At 46.3% G+C, this 11,889-nt stretch overlaps 1 protein-coding gene across 1 annotated transcript; it reads left to right on the top strand.

Moving 5' to 3' along the window:
* Positions 1–453: 453 nt before the first annotated feature.
* Positions 454–4,565, top strand: LOC125543525 (uncharacterized). The gene is made up of 5 exons (XM_048706895.2): positions 454–773; positions 1,939–2,392; positions 3,109–3,143; positions 3,268–4,213; positions 4,315–4,565. Exons 2-4 carry the CDS (start codon positions 2,065–2,067, stop codon positions 4,189–4,191), a joined length of 1,287 nt encoding a protein of 428 aa, XP_048562852.1. The 5' UTR covers positions 454–773; positions 1,939–2,064; the 3' UTR covers positions 4,192–4,213; positions 4,315–4,565.
* Positions 4,566–11,889: the final 7,324 nt, after the last annotated feature.

Raw genomic sequence — 11,889 nt, 5'->3', positions numbered from 1 at the left:
TGTTTTTTTAGAAAAGAAATGTTTTTTGTGTGCAAATGAGTACAAACACACCTGGGCTGTGCACATACATTAGTGGGCCGTTCTCTTGTCTCGAGTAGAGATTCAGGCCAGCGGCCTGGGCCCTGAAGGGCTCACGGCCATTCAACAGCTGCGTGCGACGCCGACGAGTCCGTATATGGCTGACCGCACCTACGGCCGACATACGCCACGTGGCGTGACGAGTCAGCGGGAGCGAGTGAGTGCTCGATTCGCTTTCTTGAAACGTCCACGAACAGAAACGCACCACGCGTACCAAAACATCTCCGGCACCGAGACTCCACTGTCGATGCAGGTGGGACCGGCTCCGCTAAGCATGGGCCCACGCGACGTGGACCAAGAGCAACACGGCTTCCCCGCGACACCGCCGGGTGTAGTATATGTGTACGTGCTCGGGTGGCCGGAGAGTTTACACCTAGCAGCACCACGGAACGGAAATAAACCATTTCCCACCAGTCTTCGTACCCACTCCGTCACATACCCACGCGCTCCTCTCTCTCTCTCTCTCTCTCTCTCTCCTCGGCTCCTCCTCCTATTCCCCCTCCGCGTCTCGCGGCCGTAACCCTAGCCCCCCCGCGAAGAGCCATCCGACGGCGACGGCGACGACGTCGTGGGATCTGATCTGGACCTCTGGATTGCCTCCGCCTGGTCCGTGTCGGTGGAGCTGCGCCCGTGGTTGCTCGATTTTGTGCCCGCCCCAGCTTCCGATTGGGGCTAAATTTCCCCATAGGCTCGAGGTAATTTCTGGGAACTGTGGACTCGATTTTGGGCCATGGGGGAATAATTGGGGAATTAGGAGCCACTTTTTTTTTTGCGAAGAATCGACGACCTTAGGCGGAGAAAATTTTGCACCCAGGCCTAGTCTGTCTGCAGTCTGAATTACTGGTACGATAAAATATTTTCCATAGTTCACATCGTAAGAGTTAGTTATTTTTTGACGGAAACTGCAGATTGTTCCGTTCAAACAGATAGATTGAGTTTATTTTACATACTTCAAAATGAATTGTAGTCACACGGGTCTATCTTTTACATTGTTGGTCTCAGCTGGTATGTTCATCGCCGATTTATTATTGTTGGGAAATGCAGTCATAGTAACCATCAATTTCAGAAAATTCTTATATTCTTATTTGCCAGTGTGATTTAACCTGATACCCAAGAAATATATCATACGTGTCATTCAGCCTCGTGTTTCCTCAATTCTTGATTTCACATACACATAAGTATGAGATGCTCTCACATTGCACACAACGGATAAGTTCTTTTTGAGTGTGCACTGGTTTTGGAATATCTTCAGTGGTACTTAACATGCCTTCCTTCACCTACTTCCCTTGAAAGTTGTTGGCCTTCCTAGCATACTGCCGCCAAAATTATAAGCAAACGTATTTTTCTATCAATCTTGTATAGGTTTGTGCTGGGTAAATTTGTTAGCTTGCTCCCAGGTGAAGTAAATAGCTTAGTGGCAGCTTGAGGATGTTTGTATGTTCAGAAGGTTCTGGATATAATCAGTTAATCACCCAAACTTAAGTGAGCTACATCTGTTCAGATGTCTAGAAAACACACTTGATCTTCGGTTGTAAATCCCTTCATTTATATATATGAAGCTGTATCATTTCTTTAACTTGACAAATTCAAAGTGACAATTAAATTTGGACCCCTCCTGCATTTCTTTCTTTCTGGATTGTAGGTCCAGTAGACAATTGTCCCAAGCAAGGGGTTTAGCTGCCTCAAAGTTAAATAAAAAAACACTGGTCCTGCATGGTCTTAAACAAGCCTGCCCTTGATGCTTGTTATTCTTGCTAAGATTGGTTTCTGCCTTTAGATCTGGAGTCTCTCGATGCCTCTAGTATAACTTAGAATGTCCCATGTTTCATCATTTCTTTGAAGTCTGTCATTGTTTTGCAGTTTCATCTTGGGAGGGTGAATATGCTATTTGTGATATCTGATTTTTCATCACATGGATGAATTCTGAAGATTTGGTTGTATATAAGTCGAGACAGTAAGGGACATTGATTTATTTCAACAATCAATATGGGGGCTAATTGTTGCATAGCTGCCAAGCAGAGGCCTGAGCCATCAGTAGCTTCAGTTGAAGTTTCGGCATACAGGACAAGACACTCGCCGTCATGGAGCTTCCGGTGGGACAACCGCACACACATAGAGGATATAATGGAAAACGCTGCACTGTTTTCCAATCACAGTAGTGGAAACATTCGTCCAGAACTAAAGAGTGGTTCCATTGCACCAACCGAAGGCCATCCCAATGAGGACAATCTCCCTGATGTTTTCCGCGGGGTCAAATGTCAAAAACCTGACAAGAAGATGGAAGCATCCAAACGTTCCAAAGCTGGTCTTCAAGGTATAGTTTTAAATAAATTGATGTTCTGTGATTTTATCTCTGCTTCTTTATGTGGTTTCCTTTTTTTCCATCTGGATTTCATATTTACAGTCTCAATAGTTGGTGATTGCATGTTGTATATATTTAGGACCACAAAATGAAGCTGGTTATGGCGGTGTAAATATTACTCCCTCCGTTCCAAATTACTTGACCCATATTTATCTAGACACGGATGTATCTAGACACTAAACAAGTATAGATACATCCGTGTTTAGACAAATTCAAGTCAACTATTTTGGAACGGAGGGAGTACATGAATAATTGACAACGAGAAGCATTTTTTAACCCGCCTCACTTTGTCTTGACTCACTCGAGTCCAAATGCGCTTACATTCTTTTTTTTTTCACTGGATATTTATCATGCCTACAAAAAAAATTAAAAAGGGGCAGCCCGGTGCATGTAGCTCCAGCTTGCATAGGGTCCGACCACTTTGGGTCTATTGTACGCAGCCTTTCCATGCATTTTTGCAAGAGGCTGTTTCCAGGACTCGAACCCATGACCTCATGGTCACAAGGCAACAGCTTTACCGCTGCACCAAGGTTCCCCTTCCATGTATAGAATTAGTAACTGAAAAAATATCAGTTCTATTAAGTATCAAAATTCAAACTTCACTAAAGAAATGAGCAAAATTTGCACTTATATTGAGCAGTTTTTCACTACCTGTTTCATGTTTTCAGCCGTTCAATCTACAGCGAGCAATTCACCTCCTGAGGTATGCAGTATTGAGTATTGCAGCTATATCTCCCGACTTAGCACTCTTATTTTCCAAGTGCTATTTAAAATTAGCAGTTATTATTTTATGGTTATTTCCTTATCCAATCACTATTTTTGTGTAGGCAAAGTCCTGCAAATCATCAGATATGGTAAATGTTGCTTCAGACATAAAGACATCAAAGTCCCTTCCTTCAACACCACCCCTAGTATCCAGAACAGATCCTTCATCCTCTAGGTGTCATTCTCTTCATGTGGACTCATTCTCAATGAGGAAAGCACGTCGATCACCTGGACATCAACTATGTAGGCAGATCTCGGACAGCAAGATCCCATCTCTCAAGTCCTTCAGTGAGAGTAGCTATGCAGGAGGAAGGCCATCGAGTTCCATGCTCTCGACCTGCAGTAATGATCCATTTGGAGGAGGATCACAACATGGTGGATCATCAGATGGATGGTCAACTCGCACATTTTCTGACTTAGTGGCCTCATCTCAAAGAGAGAGGTGGTCAGTTGACAGTGAGCTCTTTGGCTCTATCAGCAGTAAAATAGCTAGACCAAATGATTCACATGCAACTGCTCTCTCTCCTGACGAAGGGATATGCAAGCTGTGTTCAAAGCTATTAAAGGAACGGTCTACATGGAGTGCTCATGATCTGGGTGTAGTAGCTGTTTTATTCTGTGGTCATGCATATCATGCAAACTGTTTGGATAGTACTACTTCTGAGTGTGAGAAATATGATCCTCCATGTCCTGTATGCACCCATGGTGAGAAAGGTGCAGCAAAGCTATTTGGTAAGTTGGACTCAAAGATTAAGAGCAGGAAATCTAAAAATGTGATCTTAGATACTGATATAGATAGGAGCTCTAAGCACAAGAAGAGAAGTATGAGGGAACCCAGGTTAGGCACAAGTTCTAGCATGAAGGATTCATTTCGTCGACCATTTTTAAAGAGGCATTTTTCAATTGGTTCTCGACCGCCAAGATCAGTTCTGAGGAGTGAGCCAACAGGAAAGAAAGGTTTCTGGGCAAGACACTGGAGAGAATAGCCAGCTACATATCATCAACGTGGTTAGCATCTTCATATGTGTTTCTTATTCTGTAAATTCAATGTTGATGGCTCTTTTCGTATGGAAATAATAGTGTCTTATCTGTCTTTATCTTTTCCTTAGGAAATCATTACATGGTGTGAGCTCTTGAATGAGCAAGGATAGAAGTGAAGCTACATATTTTTATGTTTTGGTACTATTCATTAAAGCACACTTTGTGCTGAACAAATCTAGTGAGACTAGAAATTGTCTTGCACCTGCAGCTGAGGATTGTTGCGGTCTAACTTTATTCCTAGGCAATGTAACAGAATAGAAAATGGGAATAGTCTCCCAGGGTGGATTTAAGGGTTTAAATCTGCTATGTTATATCGTTATCTTTCCATTCTCCTTTGTAATCGTTATTTGTCAGTTAGCATAATTTAAAGACTAGCATCCAGATAGTTCTCCTCACAGAACACGAGTGTTTGGAGACTGCTCAGAAGGATTTCAGACTGAAAGATGCAGGAGTTCAAATATAAATAGCTCATCTGGCGATGCATATGTACTATGTTACTCCGTCTGTCTTAAAATATATGACCTTTTTTGGTCTAGATTTAGACCAAAAAACGTACATTTTGAGACAGTGGGAGTAGATTTTACAAGATGTGCAAGTGGCACCGGTGCTGAATGGTTAACCCGAGGATTATTGTCTTTTAAGTGTTTTTCTTTAGTGTGCCCCGGTGTGTTTGTTCGGCGTGTGTAACCATGCATCGGTGGTATTTTCCTCTGTCGGATTAGCTGATTAGGGGCGCATTTATTAGATAAAAGATTGATGCGGGCTCTGCTCGTTGATCCGATGATTCATGGTAATCACACGGCCTTCGTGTCGGCGACACATCATTCAACTTTTTGCCCTATCAATTTTTGATGGTAGGATAGGGGCTGACGGGTGACGAAGAATTAGGGTTCGATTCCGGATAGGGAGCCTAAGAAACGGCTACCACATATAGATAAATCTGCCTATGCATTTCTAGAACGAGTATTAGACCAACTCTAGCAGATCTGCCAATCTCAATATTTTTGCAGGAGACCCCCCCCCTCCCCCCGCGCGCATCCCACCCACTTGTTGGCGTGAAGGAAACTTTCGTCCCTTCCATTCTCGCTTCCATTCGCTGCCCCCCGATCTTGCCGTCTTGCCTCGCCACGCCACCAACCGTCGCTATGGAGTACCCGCGACTGAAAAAGCATGGTGCCCAATGTTTGATTTCGGTGATGGATGACAATCTTTATGGACTAATGGTTGCCTTAAGCTATATTTGAAGAGTTTATATATAGACATTTATTGAAGTCCATTTGTTGGTTTCAAGCATAGTCTAAGAAGCCGAACTGGAAATTGAACCGAAAAGGTTGTCGGTTCAGGTTTTTACCGGTCAGACTGCCGGTTCATTGGTTCAATTTTTGGGTTTTAAAGCAATAAAATAATATATGTGCTATATAGTGTGAAACAATGGTCAAATAAAATTATTTCCATGCAATGGACAACAAAGTGGCATAATCGAGTTGGTTATTGGGCCATGGGCAGGCCCGTGTATTGTTCACACGGCCTGGGATCAAATCCCACTTCTCCCAATTTCTATTAAAACATTTTCATGGTTTTTCCCGGTTCAATGGCCCGGTTTTTTCACCGGCCGGTTCGACCAGTTTCCTTCGGTCTAATTGCAGAATAGTCTTATTAGCTTAAAAACCACCAATGTCGCCGGTTCCGGTTTTTCCTGATTCGATCGCTGATCTGGTCCAGTTTTTTAAACTAGGCTTTCAAGGAGATTATGTGATGACCAAGGTGCTATTCAAGGAACCATCCAAAGATCGGATATAGAGAGGACATTATACAAGGTTGATCACGACTAAGTCAAAGAGTGAATCAAGTTGATCAACACACAAAGCGAACAAGATGCATTCAGAGGGATCAACTGATCCCATGGTATGGTAAGCATTGTCCATTACGCTTTGTGTACTAACCCATGGTCTATGTGAGAGTTCTGCGTGGGGTTAGGTATTCTTCCATGGGCTTGCGTCAAGAGGAAGATCTCATACAACCTATGGAGGATGACATCAAGTCAAGATTGTAGTGTGCAAATTCAAGTGGAGCATCACGAAGAGATCATGCTTGAAGCTTGCCGTCCATTGTGGTGATAATGGACTTGTGAAGAGGTGTCGAAGAGTGGTCACCGATAGTGGAGTATGGGGGAGCAATCAACTAGTCTTCACCGAGCCAACACAATCAAGAAATGTGGTCCAACTTGAGGAAGTCAAGATCATCATCATCTAGCTCAAGTGGACTATGTGCAAGGCAAAGGTTTGCCCTTGATAGGTTTTCTATTTTACCGGTCTCACGCTGGTAGTTGGGAGACCAGGTTATATGATCGATTGCCGTACTCAAGGGGGCTCTCAAGTGAGTAGCTTGATCGTATCGTTCGTAGAGAGCTCAAACCATTGCATCCTCGCATCATATTTCTTGGTTCTTGTTTGGTTTTTCTTTGTGTGAGTGTTTGAGCTTATGGTCATCTTCATGACAAGCTCGACTTCATCGAAAGCGGAGTTCATATGCATCTTCTATGATGTTTTCGATGATGGAGTTTATGCCAGTTCTTCACTGATGGAGGTTTCACACCTCTATATCATAGGCATACCCCACTGATCATATTTGTCACATTTATCCAACAAGCTTGAGTTATGGCAGTTCTGGCTTTCCCGCATCCATCTATTTTGCTGAGGCCTTTTTGTTGCACTCTAGCGGTAGTACCGTTCTAGGAAGCGGCAGTACCGCTTGCACGGTACTTTCGCGGTTCTAGTGCCGCAGGCACTACCGCTTGTTTTGGGTATACTGAACTCTTTTTCGCATCAACAACAGTTGGGCACGGTAGTAGCGTTGCATACGATAGTACCACTCCTACCAGCGGTAGTACCGCTTCCCGGTACTTCCGCTGCCGACTACCGTCACACTACCGCTTATCCTTTTGCTTCTGTAGTCCCTCGCAGCTTGCACGGTAGCAGAGCGGTAGTACCGCTTTATGCGCTACTGCCGTCCTACCCTCCCTCTACTACCGCTAGTTCTTTGTATCCTGAGACACTAAGCGGCATTACCGTTTGTGAGGACAGTAGTACCACACCGGCGACACTACCGTGCCTGGACTTGCATTCTCTCAGTGCTACACCTAGAATTACCACCCAAGCGGTAGTACCGCTCCCGTAAGTGGTAGTACCGCTTGTGTGCGGGCTGAAGGCATAACGGTTGGATTTGTCCCCGCCTATAAAATGGGGTCTTCTTCCCCAATGGATCTTATGTTCTAAGCTTGTGTTTTGCCCCCATTGTTGACCTTCTTTGAGCTTGCTATTTCTCAATCCCTCCAATGATTCTTGCTAGTTCTTGAGGGAAAAGAGAGAGGAGATCTAGATCTACATTTCCACCAACCCCTTTCTCCTCTATGTGAGGGGAACCCCTTGGATCTAGATCTTGGAGTTCTTTGTGTTCTCTTCTTTGTTCTTCCTCTCATTTTCCTCCATAGCATTAATTGTTGTGGTGGGATTTGTGGGAGAAGGACTTGGGCACTCTGTGTGCTCTTGTAATTGCATTTGGTGCATAGGTTTGAGTTGTCCATTGTGATACATGGAAATGAAGTTTGAGAGCTTGTTTCTCTTGGGTGCTTGGGCGTCCTAGATTGTTGGCTGTGTCTCGAAGCTCAATCATTGTGCTGTAAAGCTCCGGGCAAGCATTGGGGTCTCCAATTAAGTTGTGGAGAATTCTCGAGCAATTTGTACGGCATCGGTGACCGTCCCCAACGGTTTCCATCTGTACGGGTTCAATGACCGCCGTCGGGCCCATGGGACTGGGGGTGCGCAGGCACGTCTGCCTGTGGCCCAGTGCGCAGCGCCCGCCAGGAAGCCCAAGGTTGGCCCACCACCAGAGCTTCATGAGCAAGACTCTCGCAAGGCCCTCGCCTCATGAGGAGCACGTCAGTGATATGTCTCCAACGTATCAATAATTTTTGATTGATCCATGCTATTATATTATCTGTTTTGGATGTTTTATATGCATTATCATGCTATTTTATATTATTTTCGGGACTAACTCATTAACCTAGAGCCTAGTGCCAGTTTCTGTTTTTTTCCTTCTACTCATGCTTCGCAGAAAAGGAATATCAAACGGAATAAAACTTTCGTGATGAATTTTCTTGGACCAAAAGACACCCAGGAGACTTGGAGTGCAAGTTAAAAGAGCCACGAGGCGGCGACAAAGGTGGAGGGCGCGCCTTAGGGGGGGGGGGCGCCCCTACCTTGTGGGCCCCTCATGGCCTTCCTGACCTAGTTCTTCCTCCTATATATTCACATATATTCCAGAACCTCCAGAAGCATCCACAAAAACACTTTTCCACCGCCGCAACCTCCTGTTCCCATGAGATCCTATCTTGCGGCCTTTTTCGGCATCCTGCCGGAGGGGGATTCGATCATGGAGGGCATCTACATCAACTCCATTGCCCTTCTGATGAAGCGTGAATAGTTTACCACAGACCTATGGGTCCATAGCTAGTAGCTAGATGGCTTCTTCTCTCTCTCTTTGATTCTCAATACCATGTTCTCCTCGATGTTCTTGGAGATCTATCCGATGTAATCTTCTTTTGCGGCGTGTTTGTCGAGATCCGATGAATTGTGGATTTATGATTAGATTATCTATGAATATTATTTGAGTCTTCTCTAAATTCTTATAAGCATGATTTGATATCTTTGTATTTCTCTTTGAATTATCGGTTTGGTTTGGCCAACTAGATTGTTTTTTCTTGCAATGGGAGAAGTGCTTAGTTTTGGGTTCAATCTTGCGGTGTCCTCACCCAGTGACAAAGTAGGGGTAGCGAGGCACATATTGTATTGTTGCTATCGAGGATAAAAATATGGGGTTTACATCATATTGCTTGAGTTTATTCCTCTACATCATGTCATCTTACTTAATGCGTTACTTTGTTCTTTATGAACTTGATACTCTAGATGCAGGAAGGAGTAGGTCGATGTGTGGAGTAATAGTAGTAGATGCAGGCAGGAGTCGGTCTACTTGACACGGATGTGATGCCTATATTACATAATCATTGCCTTGGATATCGTCATAACTTTGCGCTTTTCTATCAATTGCTCGACAGTAATTTGTTCACCCACCGTATTATTTGCCTTCATGAGAGAAGCCTCTAGTGAAACATATGGCCCCTGGGTCTATTTTCCATCATATTAGTTTCTGATTTACTATTCTTGCAATCTTTTATTTTCATATCTATAAACCAAAAACCCAAAAATATTTTATCTTTTGTTTAGTTTTATTTATCTCTATCAGATCTCACCTTTGCAAGTGACCCTGAAGGGATTGACAACCCCTTTATCGCGTTGGGTACAAGTGTTTGATTGTTTGTGCAGGTGCATCTATTGGGGACTTGCGCATTTCTCCTACTAGATTGATACCTTGGTTCTTAACTGAGGGAAATACTTATCTCTACTGTGCTGCATCACCCTTTCCTCTTCAAGGGAAAAACCAACACAAGATCAAGAATTAGTAGTCAAGAGGCGGCTTCCCAAGGCTACCTCCCGAGTCTCCTCGCAGAGGCGTACAAGTCAAGAGCAGTTCGGCAGAGTCACACGGCCCTGCGCCTTCACGTGGGTGACGCGCGCGGCGACGAGTGAAGCCAGAGGAGCGCCAGCAGGCACGGATGAGGAGGCTTTCCTCTTCTGTGCTAAGGGAGCAAGGCCATCCACCAGTTCCCAAGGCAATCCCCAAAGGTTAACGATTCGGTGCATGAAGACCAAGGCGATGGCACACCAGGGGGAGGTCATCACCGAGCCCACCGGTGCGTCGTGGGCAGTAGCTTTGCAGACGAAGACTACCTTTAGTCAGGATAAGCCGCGCCCATGTCCCCCTTGAAAATGGCCACTGTGGCAACCCTTCCCGCCAAGTGTTTTCGGGGGAAGAGGACCAAGGCTAGTATAAAAGATGGCAGGGTGGCGCCGTGGTGGTGAATCGACTCCATTTCCCCCACGACTCTTGTACTCACATCCCCCTGCGAGAGGAATCCAACCAAAAAGTAGGAGTAGGGTTTTACACCATAAGGTGGCGTGAACCTGGGTAAACTGCCGTGTCTACTGTTCTTCTTCTCTAGTTCGTGCTTGTCGGGCATCGTTGTGAGGTCGTGAGGCAGAGTAGGGCGAGAGCAGTGAGCGCACCCCAGAGGTCAAACCACTTGGGTCCCCGAATCCCCGATTTCGACATTTGGCGCGTCAGGTAGTGGTGCGCCGCTGTTCTTCCACTTCGGTCCGATCTCCGCTCCACCAACTCCATGGCTGACGCTCACCGTGTTCGTGCTGAGCGCCGGGCGGCTCGCATCCCCCAGACATAGCCCGCAGGCCGTGGCAACCGCCGCCACTCTGCTGAGGCTGGGGCAGCTGCCACCGACCCCGCCACCCACGAGCAGCAGGACTCCTCCATGCACCCTTCTGTCCAACTCGACGGCCGTACCACTACGGCCTCCTCCTTCCTAGGCCGTCGCGGGCCGCTGAACGCGCAAGCCGCGCTACTCATGGCGCATGAGCTTCTATGCTATCATCTGACTGACATCGGCTATGACGCATGGCTTGGTCACATCATTGAGCTCGTCAACGCTGTTGAAGAAGCCCTAATGCCCTCCCACTCGCTCCATCCTCCGCCGTCTCACATTGGTGACATGGCACACGATGCGCCTCCGCCTCCTCCCTTGCACAGCGACTACGCCAAACCCCGACGTGACACACGGTCCAAGGTTGTCAGAATCGTGATTCTGAATCAGATCGTAGGTCCAATTGTAGGATCGCAAATCATGGAATCTTCACTATCAGGATCATAGAAACGTAGATTTTAGAGAGCAAAATCATAGAATCAAAGAGGTTAATTTGGATCGTAAAGTCATAGAATCGTATAATAGAATCACGATTTTGACAACCTTGCGCGGCCGCGTGACCCGCCTCGCGGAGCGCCACTGCCGGCCCGAGATGAAGCCAGCTACCAGATCGTCCACCACGCGCCGCCTGACACACGCGCGCTCCTTGAGAAGCAGCGCCAGCACGAGGATCGGATCGTCCAAGAGGTCATGGCGACTGGGCACCAGAATCGAGCCGCCCCAATGCGTGGCGTTCCCTCGAGTAGCGTGGGTTGCCGAGCCTTCACTCACGAGCTGTGCCGGGTGGTTTGGCCTGTCAAGTGCAAGCTAGAGCTGACACCGCACTACGATGGCATTCCCGACCCCATGGAGTTCCTCCAGCTCTACGCACGGAGCATCGAGGCGGCGAACATCGTCGATAAGGTAGTCATGGCAAACTGGTTCCCCATGGCCCTCAAGGACGGCGCGCGCTCCTGGCTCATGAACCTGCCAGAGGAGTCGATCTCTTCGTGGAGCGAGCCCTGCGAGCAGCTCATCCCCAACTTCAAGGGCACCCACAATCGCACGCTCACCGTCAACGACCTGTGGTGTAGCGACCCGATCCCAATGGACCGTAGTCTCTGTGCTTAAGTTTCATCCCTGGATCGGTATTGCTGACACACACAATACTCGAGGATTTATAACAGAGTTCAATCACACACTTATAACATCGAGTGTCCCAAAAAGAGTACTTATTACAATAATATGGCTGAAGGCCATCTAAATAACTTGT

This window comes from Triticum urartu, chromosome 3A (assembly GCF_056163025.1).
Source record: "Triticum urartu cultivar PI428250 chromosome 3A, HENAU_Tu73, whole genome shotgun sequence".
NCBI classification, from domain to species: Eukaryota; Viridiplantae; Streptophyta; class Magnoliopsida; order Poales; family Poaceae; genus Triticum; species Triticum urartu.
This window is presented reverse-complemented; position numbering and strand designations above follow the sequence as displayed.

What these genes read in the sequence shown, in the direction of transcription:
- LOC125543525 (XM_048706895.2), top strand. Translation starts at nt 2,065, where the DNA reads ATGGGGGCTAATTGTTGCATAGCTGCCAAGCAGAGGCCTGAGCCATCA. An exon ending in TTCCAAAGCTGGTCTTCAAG is followed by an intron (nt 2,393 to 3,108) that starts GTATAGTTTTAA and finishes TCATGTTTTCAG; the next exon opens with CCGTTCAATCTACAGCGAGC. An exon ending in CGAGCAATTCACCTCCTGAG is followed by an intron (nt 3,144 to 3,267) that starts GTATGCAGTATT and finishes ATTTTTGTGTAG; the next exon opens with GCAAAGTCCTGCAAATCATC.